Here is a 17,259-nt window from a genome sequence, read left to right as displayed (position 1 = left end):
CATCAGATAGAAAGCATTATTTTCATTGTAATTGATGAATCAATCATAACTATTCTCCATAAATTGTAAAATAGGAATAAATTTTCGATTGAAAAACTTTGTATTTATTGCATTTTCTCGATTCGAGGATTTTGGAAATCCGCCTTTTTCACATGTTGGTCTAGACATAATCAAAACATGAGTGATGCGCCCGAAAATGGCACTGACCCATCTTGCCCCGCCCCACCCTATAAAGAAGCCCCGCACGACGGTATAGGAAATTTTGACCATAATCAGAGAAAGAAAGAGCTGAATATTCCTAGTCCCAACCCAACCAACTGAGACGAAATACAAAACAAAAGAGTGCTCTTGGCAACGTATCAACGTTTTATTTGTCATTTTTTACCAGATTTGTTAACAATCAGCTTCAATTATAGTTCTGTGTTGGAAATAGTCATTACACCCTTCATAAGAATGTACATAATAAAACATAAAAGTGAAAACAAAAGTTCAACCTGCTTCTTTGATAACACTTCTTTAGTGGGTTGTCGGACTTAGTCCCAGTCCTCCTCGGGCTCCATCTGCTTCGGTTGCGCATCCACGCGCGATCCACCAGTATTCCGCGCACGAATATCCCGTCCACCGAATTGGCTGGCTCCACCGAACGAACCACCGCCCGTGGAAAGGCCTTCCAAGAAATCGGGCACCTGTTGCCCTGCTTGCGTAAGGATCTTGACCAAATCAGGCGCAATCGCGGAGTCAGCTTCCATGTCGTAGAAGCTCGTAGCCCTACCTTTGTTGCCTACACGACCGGTTCTTCCGATACGATGAACGTAATCGTCGATACTCTTGGGCAGATCGTAGTTAACTACATGGGCCACATTTTTAATATCGAGCCCTCGTGCCGCCACCGATGTAGCGATAAGAATGAACATTTTTCCGGATTTAAAATCTCGGAGAGCTTCTTCACGCTCTCGCTGCAATCGATCTCCATGAATAGATGTGGTGGGGAATTTCGTTTCCGATAGAAGCGACGCAAGGTAATCGGCATTTCGCTTCGTCTCAACGAACACCAACGTTCCGGTTGGATCATCCGCCTCCAGCAACTCCTCCAACTTCTTCCGCTTTTGGAACTTGGATACCTGGTAGATCGTTTGTTCAACGTCCGTGCTGGCACCGCCGACGATGCCCACTGCGACGAAGATGTAGTTGTTTAAAAACTGCCCGGCCAGCTCCTGGATTTCTGCGGGGAACGTCGCGGAGAACATCAACGTTTGCCGATCCTCCTTGGGTCGCATCGTTTCGTGATTCATCATCTTTTCAACCGATGGCATGAAGCCCATGTCCAGCATGCGATCTGCCTCGTCGAGCACCACAAATTTGACCCGTTCGAACGTCACCGCTTGCTTGTCGACGAAGTCCAGCAGGCGTCCGGGCGTGGCTACCAAAATGTGGCATCCATTCTGGATGTTATCCATCTGATGACGGGTAGCAGTTCCTCCGTAAGCAACGCAAACCTTGAGGATGGTCCCGAGAGCGAACTTGCGGGCCTCGTTGAAGATCTGTGTCGAGAAGAGACAAAACGAGTGAGAATTAGTGGTAGGTACGGCAAAGAGACAAGATGGAGTCATTCCCTAGGTTGTGGTAATGATCTGTCCATAAACTACGTAGACTCTAAAGGGGGAGGGGTGGTGTTTGACCAGTCTACGCTCCATACAATTTTCGAAAATTGTATATGGTCAAAAGCCTACGAGGTGAGAGGGGCGGTCTGAGATGATTTTGTTCTCCAACCTTTTGTAGCAAGACATCTGCCTGTAGCACTGGAATAATCTGAAAATCGATTTGATCAAGATTATGCTGTTCTTAGTGATCAGTCATTCTCTTGTATGAAGGGCCAAAAAAAGAGTTGCGCGGACCCGCAAGCAGAGACACTTGCGCGAAACCCGTGTCGGGGGAAAAGCATCTCCTTCCAAAAGACATTTCTCACGAACAACTTCAAAATCAAGCCGAGGGGGGAGGGGCGGTTTTAGATAACTAAACTTTAGTTTATGGACAACGCCTAAAGCCGTTACCACACAGGGTCAAATATTTGTCCACAAAGAAACCATGTACAAACATCTTGTTTGACTTGATCGAATTTTTATAAATGTCAAAAATAGATGTTCTTTTCTGAGTTCCATCCTTGTCAAATATTTGACCATGTGAGTTTCAGGCCTAAGGGTCCCATACCCTTTACAAATGGAAAATATTTGGCCAAACAAGCCCGACAAATGACCAACACAACGTGAAGCATGGCACCCTTGAATAAATGTCGAACTAGGTACAATAACAAATATGTATGCCCGTCTCTTGAGTATTGATAAGCAAGTGTATAATTTACCTGTAGAGCTAACTCTCGCGTGGGCGCAATGATGACTACAAATGGATTCCCGGGCACCATGTCATCGTTTTGCACGAGGAGGTTGTTGATCATTGGCAACAGAAATGCGGCCGTTTTACCAGAACCCGTCTGGGCGCAGGCCATCAGATCTCGCTTATCCATGATGATTGGGATGGCATACTTCTGGATGGGTGTCGGTTTGGTGTAGTGTGATTTGCGTACGTTTTGCAACAGGTAATCTCGCAGACCAGAATCGCTAAACGATTTGATGGGACTCGGAGGATTCTCTCCCGTTACGTTCACCTTAATTTCGTCGAACTTATCGAAATTTATTCCCGATTCGATGCCCGATCCGAACATCTCGTTCTCATCTTCGGTGGGCGCAGGAGGAATATAGAGCTCTCTCGGCTTTTCCGTTTTCACCTGGTCATCTGTTCCATTTTCACCGTTCTCGTCATCGTCGCGGTTGCGTGATCGGAAACCACCACCACCGCCGCCGCCGCGTCCGAATCCGTTTTCTCCTCCGTCGTTATCGCCACCACCAAAATCGCCGCGGGAACCTCCACGACCGCCCCGCCCTCCGCGACCACCTCGGCCGCGTCCGCGGAAACCACCGCGGTCTCCGCCGCCAAAACCATTTTCATAACCGCCGTTCGCGTCATCATCGCCGCCATATCCGCCGCCTCCACCGCGGCCATAACCGTTTTCCCCATCGTCGCCACCGCCGAAATCACTACGGCCTCCTCGGCCGCCACGACCTCCGCGGCCACCCCGTCCACCGCGACCTGCAGAAATAAAAAAAATAATATTCAATCAGTACATACCTATTGTAAAGAACATATAGTTCACATATAATTCTGGAGCAACACTTGAAACCCAAGAGGTCTTGTGCTTTTTTACGAAAATGCTCCGTATGGCCTAACAGCAGCCCGCCCACGCAAACTAACACCATTACCTATCCGAAAGATTGATTTTTGCGAATTAAAAAGTCGACAATGATTTTTCATAAGGGCCTAACTGACTTGATCGATTTCTCTTCGTCGACTCTCTCTTTCGCTAATTACTTGATCAAAACAAACAAAATCAATATTCTTTTTGTTTCTATAGAAGCATGTAGCCGTCTTCTTCGCATTTCAAACAACAAATCTATCGAAAACTCAATACATATTCTGCTATAACACAAAGAGAGGATCGATGAAGAGAACTCTAAAATGTCAGTTAGGCCCAAATGAAAAAGCAGTGTCGAAGTGTTCAAGAGATTCTCTCAAAGTTTATGCCGCTGTCTATCACCGATTGCAAGCGAATTCGTGGGGCAATATCAGGCTCTGGATTCATGAGTGAACACACACAACAACGGACCAGATGCTCGCCATTCGCCAGGTGTTGCAGAAATGCCGCGAATACATCGTGCCCACACATCACTTGTTCATAGATTTTAAATCGGCGTATGACACAATCGATCGAGATCAGCTATGGCAGATTATGCACGAGAACGAATTCCCGGATAAAACTGATACGATTGATCAAGGCGACGATGGATCGAGTCATGTGCGTAGTTCGAGTATCAACTGAAAACTTATTCTTTTGTTATAAGATTTAGGAGACACTAAATAAGCTGTGGGATAATATATTAGATTAATACATTTATTTGGCCACTGCCCATAGGACTGAGGATCAATTATGTATCAATAATTGTCAAAATTTGGTAACGGAGAATGTAATTTCGTAAAATAATCAGAATTAAAAAAAAAAACATTTCTTACGGGGTGAAGCACTCCTTAACGGGGCAAGTTCGTCACACAATATAGCGCATTTAGTTCACCACTGGACTATCGCACTAGTTTTCACGAGTGCGAAAACGCTAATAAAAGTGCGCAATTGCATCAAATCAACTCGGTGTCTTCAGAGCACTTGTTCTCCATAGATTGAAGAAATAGTGCGCCGAAGACATCAACCTGATTTGATGCAATCGCGTACATTTATTTACGTTTTTGCACTTATCGCAGTTCGCAGTCCTGTAGTGAACTAAATGCGGTATAAAATGAATCATAACCTTAAACCTGCGTCTGTCAGTTTTTGTTTTGGTTCTGAAAGTTGTTCGTCAATAAAATGGTTCCGACATTTGCAACAAGGCAATCCATGAGACAGATGCGATCAGCTGATTTTTTTGTTTACCATGTATTTTTGACATCCGATGATCGAGGTGACAGTTGAACACAAAGGCAGGCTTGTAAACATTCGACACTTTTCACTACCTTCGTTTCGTTGCCGCGGTCGGGTGTCAGCCTGCTTTGTTTCATTCGAGTGCGACCGCTACCTTTTACACACAACACGAGCGGCAGAACGAAGATCAATAAACAAAAAAGTGGATCAAATCCAGCCTTCTGTCACGCGGCCATGTTTTTGAGGTCAGCATCAAAATCCTGGAACGATTATTGATTGTGGCTGAATCATATCTATAACAATTATAAATTTTATGGAAACTTTATTCCCGTGACGAAGACGAGCTGATACTATTACGACCAGTGTGTAGAAAATTCGAAGGTTGAAAGTGAAGATTGACATTCTCATTTTTTCATTCATGTTTGGCCACATTCATTGTCAGCTGAATGCCTCTCTTTTTTCATTCAATTCTCTGTCACGAATATTTTTTCGCACGTCGTAAAATGCCCAATATCTATTAACAAACGCACAATCTGACTTAATAGACAAATAGAGCAGTTAATTAGTATTCTAATTAACTACTATACACATGTTCTGAGGTGATTGGAAGAATAATCGGGAGTTACGGTCTAGTTATATTTCTCAGTGAAAATTGTCAGTGACAGACAAATGAATGAATAAGTGAGAAAATTCATTCACCAAAATGAATTTTATTTTGATCCCCCAGTTGAGAATCTTCAAGATTCATGTTGAATTTCACTCATTGAAAATGAAAATTTTAAACTCTGATTACGACTTCATTTTTAAATAAATAATTGCGAAATTAAAAATCATGTTTTGCCTAAACTAACGATTTTAAAAGCTAAAAAAAAATGATTGTGAAAAAAAAAGTTTCGCCGCTTTTGATTTTTGCTCCTGGAATTATGTTTGTTTCAGGGTTGACAATCGTCCTTCTCGTCACCACTGCATGAAGATAACAATAAAACAATCTTCGTCCGAAAGAACAACGGTGAAGATTAGCCTTTTCGTCGCCGACTGCGGGCGTCACGACGAAGCCCAATCATAAATAGTCACCCACCAACTTTTTCGTCGTCCTCTTTGTTCCCTGGAAATGAGCGACGACGGGCCAAGCAAACGCCAACTGGGAATGGCTTTTATTGGCGTTTCAGCACTTACGGTGGTGTGAAACCTCACTAGCTCAGTTGGTAAGAGTGCTGGATTGGCAATCTAGAGGTTCGTTGTTTGATTCTAGTTACAATTATTTTTTTTTTTTAAATAAAATCTTTTTTTGTGTGTGTTGCTGGTGGCAACATTGACTCCGTCGGCTAGACGCACTTGGACAAAGAGCAAAACAAAACGAATGAAGATTTTGTTTTCGTCATGACGCAAGCCCTTCACGACGATTCGCTGGCTTGAATGAGTCATCCGATGTGGAACGAGCAACGATGACGATCCAGTTTTCGTTCTCGTCGTCGACTTTTTTGGTCGTACGGCGACGATTTTCAGCCCTGGTTTGTTTACAAACTTTGCGCTGTCATGGGGAACCAAGCCGCCGAGCCGCCGCTATTGTGTTCAACAAGGCGGCTGGAAGTGGGAACCAGAGATGTTGGCTCGTTATTTTCCTGTGGGGCAGTATTGCGGTGACAGGAGGCTGATCAAATCATCATCGTCTGACACGGTGACATTTGTCTAATTCCAGCTTTTCGCAAGATTTCAGCCAATTTTGATTACGATTGGTATAATATTAGTTTATTCGTGTGTGTGATAAATCGATTACGACACATACATTTATACAAAACAGCTCTCTTTATGGGAAAGACAGGAATAACAAAAACCGAACCATCTCACGAAGACGCAATCGTGGTCAAGCGCATTCATTCGACATTTTTGTTCCGGACAGTAGTTTGATAGCTTGTGTTGTGAATGTTGGAGACAAAGGCAGCCGAATATCGACAAAAAGGTGTCAAAGACTGTGATCGCTAACAAGACTGCACAAAGGAATTCGTTAAGCACCAACGACACTTGACGAAACTTTGTTAAGTTGTACTCACACTGTGTTTACACTTTTGGCTGCACGCTAACCCTCAGCTACCCAGATTGATGTCAAAGCGACCCAGATTGAGCAAAACTGCAGTTACTCTAATCTGGGTAAAGGCACCTTTACTCAAATCTGGGTTACCGATGCTGGTGACAAAATCTGGGTAACCGGTACCCAGCTCCTCCGGGACCTTGATTTTGTTAATTTATTTCCAATTTAGATTTTTAATAGAAAGCTCTCAAGTCCCATGTGCTTTTCACTTACCTGATGCAGGAAAACAGTTTCCTGGAAGAATCTCACTGTTTTCCCGTCATTTATCCTCATATTTTTCGTGGAAACATCCATAATTGCCAGCGTTCGCCTGACCGCTGCCATATTCTCAAGCCGGAAAATGACAAAGTGCCGATTACCCAGATCTTTACCCAGATCCAACCAATCTGGGTTTTCGGGTTACCCGGATTTTGACAACTGCTAACAACATGAAAATCCGGGTAGAATCAACCCAGGCGATGGGTAGTTTCAGGTTAGCGTGTGTCACCCCCATCACTAAAACTCGTCATGGATTGCCTTATCGAAGCAGTAGTAGTGGGAGGATGTTCCGTGAAAAGGGCAGCGGGCAGCGTTGAATCATACTGTTCCGAGACAAACTCTGGCTCGGCATTTGAAGCAGAATCATTAGGTGCAACACTTGGGCCGATATGCTACCGTCTTCTCCGAACAGCAGGAGCAGGATTAATTCAATATGTTCTGGATTTCGAAAATTTCTTCTAGGGTAACGATTGAATTTTGGACCCCTAGAGGACATTGGTTTGAATTTAATTCAAAACCAAACAGATTCAGAGGGTATTTACACATAATGATGATGTTAGTAGGTTCATAAAAGCCTCCACTGTTCGTTAAAAATATCCACAAGGTCATTTCTGACTGAAAATTTGATAAAAATAACTGATTATTGAAGCATCAGTTTTCACTGTTTTGGACACCCCGATATATTTTGGACCCTCTTCAGTATATATTTTGGACACCCGGTGTTTAAACTCGCTTGAAACTATTTTGGAAGAATTTGCCGCTTGAATATGCTGGATCACATCCTAATTACTTGATTGACAAAGGCTGATTAGACGAACTTTTTTTTTTTTTTTTTTTTTTGAAAGGTTCCTAGCGGCACGCCGAGGGACGTAGAAACCTCTCCCATCACTGTGTGCACAATCGTCTCGCGTCTATATGGAAGAGCACGATGCGTTTGCGCGGACAACGACAGTTCACTAGGCCTTTGGATAGGATAGAGAACGTATTCCTTCAGAAGCAGTTCACCAGCCGTGCACGGACATGTCGTCCAGTAAGACACTGTTGCGTACTGATTCAGAAGGTTACGGTAGAAAGTGTGAAAGTTTCGGTTTATTGTCATTTGGTCGATTTTGTATTTGTGTTTTTTTGTCATGTCTAGGTTTAAATAATGTTATTGTTCAAATTTATGGTCTGCCATATAGTTCAGTAATCTTTGGTGTGCCTATGATCTGTTAGATGGTCGATGTGTTTGTTATGTCCATTTTTGTTGATCCTTATTTTAGTACTGTTTTTTTATCTTTGCAAGTTGTATTTCGTCCACATCCCTAGCACTATCAGAAAGGTCCAAATAGGTCAAAATTAAAGAAAACCTTCCATACAGCCGAAAAATGTAAAAAAAATCTGATTTGTCATAAATAGTCTAAGTTAGTCAAAGTCTAAGTAGTCAGTTTTTGTCGATTTCGTCTTGATCACACGTTAGCTTCGAATCTATAAGCATGCACTATTAAATGCTGCACTTCCCACTATTAGCTTTTTAGTTATTTTGAATTGATATCGCAAGAAAATATCATTAAGCACTAGGCATGAAACATATAAGGGTTTAGTCACAAAACTATTAGATATAAAAATAATTAAAGAGACAATTAAATCACGAAAGCACATCAAATGTTGAGACCTATGTATTAGCAAATTGAATACACGAGATACTACTAATTATTTCATATTTGAATTGAATTTTTTAGTGTATTTGTTAAAATTAACCAAATAGTGGGAAGCCCATGCAACAGTTCAAAGTCTGCTGACTCAAAAAAGATTCCGAGACCCGTCACAAAACACAAATATTTTCATTATGATTCACAACGACTCTCGGTACCCTCCTAGACTCAATCGACCGGAACTGTTTCCTGGGTATAGAAACTACTAGGCCCCAGCAGGTTCCTCCTGTATATCGAGCATTTCTGATAAATCAGCCATACTCCATCTGTAGCAGCCGGTTCGCACTGAACCGTTGGAGGCGCATTAAAGTGTTAAAGGTGATATTTTCATTACAAGAATTACAATTAACATCCTTCACTTTAATACCGTCAAACCCTGTGATCTTGGCCAGGGTAATTACTTGATTGACAAAGACTGATTAGACGAACTTTGCGAATTTAATGCGCTAGAATGCTAAACGTTTTTGTTTACATCTGCAAGTTTCCTCAGCACCGCAATCTCCTTTTGTAAACATGATGCAAAACTCGCACGGACGAGATTGGCAAAAAATAATTTCAAGGCAAATAAGGATATTTCCAGTGAGGAAATAATTGCGATCTTATTTAGCGAATCATTCTAAAAATTTCCGTCATCTCATCATTAAACCTGTGTAAGTTGTGATAATAGGACACAGGGGGTCCAAAATAAATGCACGGTAAAAAATCAGCACTGTGATATAAACTGATTGGCACTTGAATTCGCACTACTGTTCAATCAGTTTGTTATCAATTACATATCATTTGACAAAGAACATCCAATGCCTCTTCAATTTTAATGTAACTTCACATCAATTCGTTGTTGACAATGTTTTGATTTCAAAACTAAAATTTAAAAAAAATGTGTACAGCCGCACCCAGATTCGATACCACGACCGTTAGAGTCACGATCAACTATTTTACCACTACACAGCTTCACATCTGTTAGAGAGGTGCGAATCGAAGCGAAGCACTTTCTACCGCCTGTCATCTATATTTACTTTCATGCCCAAAACAGTCATTACCAAATCAACAACTTTTCACTTTGGATCGTATTGCTTTTTACAGTAGTGCAAATCGAAGGGATTTTCTGTTGATTTCTCTGGTGGGTTTGTTTTGGTCCTCAAATCAACACTGACAGCATTGCGATCTCAAAGGAAAAGCACTTCTGATCATGTTGATTACGACATTGAATAGTTAACCCTTTCCTTCCCACGTTTTGAACGACTATTTCTATGCTAAGAAAGCGTTTCCGAAAAAAGTGCTTGAACAAAAGTTATTGCAAATTGGTCAAATTTTTCGAAATCAACGAAAAAATTTTTTGTTGTAAATCAATAGTATTTTGATTGCTTGTCAATAGTTCCACTATTGAAACAAGTAGTTGGGAGTTGGGTTTACCTAGTGGGATTGTAATCATATTCTAAAAACTATTGCATCATATTCATCTGATTCCGTTTGTTTCGAGTTCGTCGAAAATCGATGGTGCTCTAGAGCAACCATGGGAAGTAGAGGGTTAAGGGATTTTTCCCTTACATCTAGCGTGCAGAATTTTTACCGTGTGGGGGTCCAAATTATATTGGTTACCCTATAGGATGATAACCACGTTCATAACAACATTCCTATCTCACCACATTCCAAAAGTTGTGTCAATTGGTTCAAAATTGACTGAATTATAGTGGAAAACAGACGAATATAGAAGCCACCGCCCAAGTGGCGCGATACCCTACCATGTATAACATATTCACAGCTGATATTTTTAAGGTTGACGGAGTGGTGTATGCCTTCATCGCGGATGACACGGCCTTCCTAGCAGCCGATAAGGACCCTGCAATCGTGGTGACGAAACTTCAGCATGCCCAAAACAGTCTGGAGGAGTTCCAGCGGAAGTGGAGAATTAAAATCAACCCCGCCAAGACCCAAACTATATTCTTCACGAAGAAAAAAGCAGCACGAAATCTGCCCAGATCAGTGGTTTCAACCAATGGAATTCCATCTACTTTGGTGGACGATGCCAATTATCTTGGAGTGTTATTCGATTCCAAACTTACTTTCGGAAAACACATAAATAACGCGATAAACAAAGTGGACAGAGCGACTCGGTCCATGTACTCGCTTATAAATCGTCGTTCCAAGTTGCACGTGAGAAACAAAATGTTAGTTTTCAAGTGCATATTGCGCCCGATTATGCTCTACGGTTCTCCAGTATGGGGGGACTGCAAAGTCTCATCCTAGGCGCGTTCAAGTTAAGCAGAACAAACTCCTTAAGATGATACATGACTTGAACCCATGGTACCCAACGGAGCAACTTCACCATGTCACGAAAGTGGAAACTCAAGACCAACAAGGCCGCATCAACATTTTGTAAACAAACATGTTTCTGTCGGCTTGAGGCCTTTTGAACTCCACCCACACACCCCACCACCACTAACAGAAAGCGCAAACATCAAGCTTTCTGTTAATGGTGGTGAAATGCGTGGGTGGATACCAGAAGGCCCTAAGTCGACAGAAATGTGTTTGTTTACGCAATGTAGATGCGGCCTTTTCAATTGTTGGTCTTGAACTGTTGAGGAGTGCATAAGAAGAAGCACTAGTAAATTTTCTAATAGGTACGTGCCAGTTGTCTTTGAATCCTCTAATTCAAGACCTGCCAACATAGCCGCTGTGATATTAGATTAGACCAGTGATCCTCAGGCCTTTTTTTTCAACTGCTCGTATAGCAACACCTGGATCGATTTGTGATTCACTCAACACGTTATTCTTGATTATTTCGGGAGTAGAACAGCTTCCATAACAAACATTGCAAGGAATTCTACGACAACATAGGGAACTGGACATCATGTGCGGCCCGCGGGCCGCACTTTGGTGACCACGGGATTAGACTTTCAGATCTAGGGTTTTTTTGTTAGTTAGTTTTCCCTACTTTGCCCAAATACTATTCACAAACATTGCATTACTATTGGCGATTAAAAGTAGAGGTTATGTCGTGAAAATTTGGAAGTTTGAAAGGGAAATACCAGTTCCCCATCAGTTAAATCACAATTTTTTTGGTAAATTTATCGATAAAATGAATGTTTCTACCCCGATCCAACATTAAATTTTAAAAAGGTAAACATTTAAATTTCACGACTGTGTTGGTGAATATTTTGGCTGGAGCATAAATTTATGCTCCACGTAAGGAGGCACAATCCAACCTGTCAAACTCCATAGTGAAAAAATAGGATGCCGTTCCCTTGCATTAGATCTCATAATGATCATCAACACATGAAAAAACAGTATTATTAGATAATTTTCAATTTGAGTGTCATTGTTTAGATAAGGTTGCTACAGCGAGTGGGAATTGTTTGTGAAAAGACACACAACACCTCTTTTCGCGCTGCTGTATTGAGTGAATGTTGGTATTAGTGAGCTTTTAGAATGATTCGCTAAATAAGATTTATTTCCTCACTGGAAATATCCTTATTTGTCCATGTTTAGGTAAAGTTCCTACAGAGAGTGATAATTGATAAAATAAGACACACAACACCTCTTTTCGCAAACATTGTTCATCAAAGTGCGTTTTTCCTTATTTTCTCCCGCTGCTGTATTGAGTGAATGTTGGTATTAGTGAGCTCTGGTTGCGCATGATAAGCGGCAACAAAATCAGATCACCGTAGCACCCCCGTGGGAACGACTCAATCACTAAAATACGAAATGGGATCAGGGCCCATATAGCCGAGGCGGTAAACGCACGGGTATTCAGCATGACCATGCTGAGGGTGACGGGTTCGATTCCCGGTCGGTCCAGGATCTTTTCGTAAAGGAAATTTCCTTGACTTCCTTGGGCATAGAGTGTCTTCGTGCCTGCCACACGATATACACATGCAAAATGGTCATTGGCAGAGGAAGCTCTCAGTTAACCCTTCAGCGCGCGCGCTGTTGTAAAAAGTACAACACTACCAAAAAACCTCGCTTTTCGTATACAGCGCGAGCGCGGTGCAGTTTCGGTTGTTTGATGGCGCGCGCGCTGGAAGGTTAATAACTGTGGAAGTGCTCATAGAACACTAAGCTGAGAAGCAGGCTTTGTCCCAGTGAGGACGTTACGCCAAGAAGAGAGAGACGAAATGGGATTAGAACTGTATTATTTTTTCCTGCAACTTCAGCAACACAGTTATCCAAACTTTTGCTCAAACAGCATCAAATTAGTCAATAAATCATATAACCTACGCTGTTTGCACCATTTCATTGCAGAAATGGAGAATTGATCATCTCACCATACAAAAATCCAGCTCACTACTTTCAATCTAGTACTTCACTGATTGCCTCCTATTGAATCATAAAAAAAACCGGGAAAGCCGTTTTCCATACAAAATGGCCAACTTTGACTTGCTGCAACTTTGTTCTCCTATGAGCGATTGAGCTGAAAATTTGACAGCGAACTACAAATAGGGTAGGTAATCAAAATTTGAACCAAATTGCGGCTTTCTGAAGCAGTGCAAATTTTAAGTGATTTTTCTCCCACATGGAAATAATTTACTACGGCAAAATCGTATGTACATGAAAGCCACGGGTATAAGCTTTCTGTTAAATGGTAAAAAGTTTGTATTTGCACCGAATTTCATTGAAATATTTGATTTTTCATCAACAATGATTTTAATCTTAATTTGAACCATCGTAATCATAATTTGAACCAATTTTAATCTTAATTATAACTACTGGCGGCAGCAGCTCGAGCAACTCACAGAACAGCCAATTCGATGCCAAACAATTAAAAATCACATGAATCTGCTAATTCTCATACCTATTTTTCATTAGGCAGTGGAATCTCAACTCAGAATGTTCGAAATTCTTTAGGAATTTGGAAACTAAATTTGGAATTTTTCATCCCCAAGAGTAAACAAAGCAACCACTAGCGCAATCTACAGGCCAACACTAGAAGCTCACCCCCGTTTACTAGTTCAAATTTAGATTACAAATGGTTCAACTTAAGATAACATTCTCCAAGTAAGAATCACTTAAATTTGATAATTTTATGACAAATAATGTGGAATATTATTCGGTTGGTCGATTCTACGATAAATAAGCTTTCATTTGACGTGTTCACATATTGCGTGTGATACAATGCATGAGCTGTACGAGTGCACCGAAAATGTGCTTTCTCTTGGGGGAAATGGGTGAAATCACAGTGATTTTTCAATTGCCTGTTTTCCATGACAAAAACGCTTTTTTCAATGCTTTTAAAATCCATGTTATCAGGTTATATTACGAAAAGCTGTTTAACATCTTTTCCGGGATAATATTTGCCTGAAAAGTACGTCGTTTTAATGAATTTTGAAATGGTTCAAATTAAGATTAGGGTAGTTAATCAAAATTTGAACCAAATTGCGGCTTTCTGAAGCAGTGCAAATTTTAAGTGATTTTTTCTCCCACATGGAAATAATTTACTACAGCAAAATCTTATGTACATGAAAGCCACGGGTATGAGCTTTCTGTTAAATGATAAAAAGTTTGTATTTGCATCGAATTTCATTGAAATTTTCGATTTTTCATCAAAAATGATTTTAATCTTGATTTGAACCATCGTAATCAAAATTTGAACCAATTTTAATCTTAATTTGAACTACTGGCGGCAGCAGCTCGAGCATCTCCCACAACAGCCAATTTCGTGCTGAACAATAGGTAAACACATGAATCTGCTAATTCTCATAACTATTTTTCATTAGGCAGTGGAATTTCAACTAAGAATGTTCTAAACTCTTCAGAAACTTGGAAACTAAATTTGGAATTTTTCATCCCCCAAGAGTAAACAAAACAACCACTAGCGCAGTCTGCAGGCCAACACGGGAAGCTCGCCCCCGTTTACTAGTTCAAATTTAGATTACAAATGGTTCAACTTAAGATAACATTCTCCAAGTAAGAATTACTTAAATTTGATAATTTTATGACAAATAATGCGTAATTTTATTCGGTTTGTAGATTCTACGATAAATAAGCTTTCATTTGACGTGTTCACATATTGCGTGTGATACAATGCATGAGCTGTACGAGTGCACCGAAAACGTGCTTTCTCTGGGGGGAAATGGGTGAAATCACAGTGATTTTTCATTTGCCTGTTTTCCATGACAAAACGCTTTTTTCAATGATTTTAAAGTCTATGTTATCAGGTTATATTACGGAAAGCTGTTTAACATCTTTTTCGGGACAATATTTGCCTAAAAAGTACGTCGTTTTAATGAATTTTGAAATGGTTCAAATTAAGATTACAATTTGACTAGTTCAAAGTTTGATTTCTTACCCTACAATTTGACTAGTTCAAAGTTTGATTTCTTACCCTACGGTCAATATTGTTATAGGTAGCAAAATCTGAGAATTTTCGAAGCACGTGGAAAAAAGTTAAACACTATGTGAAATTGATTAAAATAATAGCAGTGTTTGTTCAGCAAACAAGGGATATAGGCGATTTAGGCCGTGTAGGTAGGTATTACAATATCATTTTTGATTCTTGAAATTTCGCAAGGAAGAAACATCACCCCTGCCCTAGTCTTCATCCCCTTAATGCACATTTCATTCATTACATGTTAAGAAACGAAAACAAAAACTTTTACCCTATACAGGTTATCTTCGATATAACGTACAAAAAAGTATTCTCTTTGTACGTTATATCGAAGTGTACGTTATATCGAAGCAGAGAAAAATTTAATATTTTTTATGCTAGTATTGATGTATTCGACGTGAAATTAATCCAAAATAATGATTTCAGTGAAATTCACAAAACCAATAATGAAAAACTTGAGTTTTGACGAAAAAGTCATTTCGTTTTTTGTGCTTCGATATAACGTACACTAAATTTTTCCCCAAATTGCGCTAATTCTGGGTAACAAGGCCAATGCTGCAACAAAACATTGAATTGAGTGATTTCGTAGTTTATTTAAGGGTTATTCGCGAAAAAAAAACAAAAATTTTCAATGTTGTACTTTATATTGAAGCAAAATGTACGTTATATCGAATTCGCTATATCGAGGGTACGCGATATCGAGGGTACGTTATATCGAAGAATACCTGTATATGTTTATTTTCTGACATACATACCTCGGAAACCGCCTCCGCCGCGGCGATTTTCGGAGTATCCGCTGTCCTGTGCATCGTCGCCGCCACCGTAGTTTGGTTGGCCGAAGGATTTTCCAGTCGCATCCTATGAAATACAATTTACGTATTATTTAATCTGGCACTGACACAAGCCTCGGACAGACTGAGAAACAAGGAAACTGAATAGAATCTTGTATTACTTACGTTGTCATCCCAGTCGTCGCACATTTTGTCTAAGCTGATTTACTGAAAAGAAGAAACATACGAAAGTCGTTGTTACTATCAATGCTCAAAAGGAAATATCACTCGTGAAACTAGCCAACGGTAAAATAATAATAGTAATAGCAATCATCAACAAAAAGAAAGATATTAATTGCTTCGAAACGAATCGAGTTGGGAGGAAGCACAGCAAAAGAGATGAATAGAGAGCCCCGCACGGTGCATTAATTGTTTGCGGATGAGTGACAACAAGCGCCAAGCACGCGCCCCCACACAAACCGATGGGACTTATAAAAATTGCTGTGCACCGCAGGGAGGTATTTAGTTTTAACCGAGTTTCACATTTTTCCGTCTATTTCCCCCACACACAAATGCAACACTTCCAAGTGCAACTTACCAAATCACCACACACCACACTGCAGCAGTTTTCGAGTTTAAATGGATCAAGCTCTAACCGTGCCGAATCGGATAATCCGTACACCTATAACCTAGTTAATCCTTCACTCAACAGAACACTGTAAGCCATTCTATAATTGACTAAAACTGGCGGGAACTGAAATCGCTGACCAATCGAAAGTACATCCAGACCAAATCAGCACATCCGACAAAGAATTGTTACGGAAGACATCAAAGGAACCTCGGTTGGACTTGTAGGCACTGATTTTTTTTTGTCCGGGCAGCTTCCGAACTTTACCCGGCTTTCGATGATTATGAATAGAATATCCAATTTCTATGAGATCACGATGTATGAGGGATAATATTTGTAACAAAGCAAGCGGAACGAGAAACCGATTTATGGTGCAACCCAACCGGCGTCCCAACTAAGAAGAATGGGAAGTTGCACTAAGCATGGTTGTCGAGTGTTGTTTATCTCTAAAAAAACGTCAGTATGGGTAACTTAAGGTGGCGATGTCTGGCAACATTTAAGATGCCAAAATCGTCGAACTGTAAACGCACAAATTCTGATATATAGTTGTTGATAAGCTAGGAATATTGGATTAAGTTGATAGTTTTCAAAATGTTATGTTTAGCTAGCTAAGTTTGAAAGCCAAAGTAACGTTATTTGCATTTAACTGTCGATAGAAGGATCTAAGACATAATGGAAGTGAAATTTTCATCGGACCTTAACTATACTAGAATTCGACGTGAATGTGCAATGTTTTTAGACACTCAAATTACTACGGCATTTGGAGCAAAACCATATGGCCTTTTCTTGAAATCACTGTTTATTTTGCGTGACCCAGCGCCAGCTTGGGACTGTGTTGAGGATCAAAATGTATATTTGGTAATATTGAGTTTTAGAAAATTACAGAGTATTTTCATGTTTCACGTTTCCTACACAGCACATGACGTGTCTCTTTATGAAAAGCAGATAAGCCTTTTTCAAATGTTCTACTCTT

At 40.5% G+C, this 17,259-nt stretch overlaps 1 protein-coding gene across 1 annotated transcript; it reads right to left on the bottom strand.

Moving 5' to 3' along the window:
• Positions 1–343: 343 nt before the first annotated feature.
• LOC109415047 (ATP-dependent RNA helicase vasa) lies at positions 344–15,988 on the bottom strand. The gene is made up of 4 exons (XM_029869055.2): positions 15,845–15,988; positions 15,644–15,746; positions 2,360–3,144; positions 344–1,541 (listed from the first exon to the last, which is right to left on the bottom strand). The coding sequence occupies exons 1-4, from the start codon at positions 15,866–15,868 to the stop codon at positions 534–536; spliced, it is 1,920 nt and encodes a 639-aa protein (XP_029724915.2). The 5' UTR covers positions 15,869–15,988; the 3' UTR covers positions 344–533.
• Positions 15,989–17,259: the final 1,271 nt, after the last annotated feature.

The sequence above is a fragment of the Aedes albopictus genome, chromosome 2, assembly GCF_035046485.1.
Source record: "Aedes albopictus strain Foshan chromosome 2, AalbF5, whole genome shotgun sequence".
NCBI classification, from domain to species: Eukaryota; Metazoa; Arthropoda; class Insecta; order Diptera; family Culicidae; genus Aedes; species Aedes albopictus.
Note: the sequence above shows the minus strand (reverse complement) of the source record. Positions and strands in the feature narration are given on the sequence as shown.

What these genes read in the sequence shown, in the direction of transcription:
- LOC109415047 (XM_029869055.2), bottom strand. Translation starts at nt 15,868, where the DNA reads ATGTGCGACGACTGGGATGACAAC. An exon ending in GCGACGACTGGGATGACAAC is followed by an intron (nt 15,747 to 15,844) that starts GTAAGTAATACA and finishes TGTATTTCATAG; the next exon opens with GATGCGACTGGAAAATCCTT. An exon ending in CGCGAGAGTTAGCTCTACAG is followed by an intron (nt 1,542 to 2,359) that starts GTAAATTATACA and finishes TTCTCGACACAG; the next exon opens with ATCTTCAACGAGGCCCGCAA.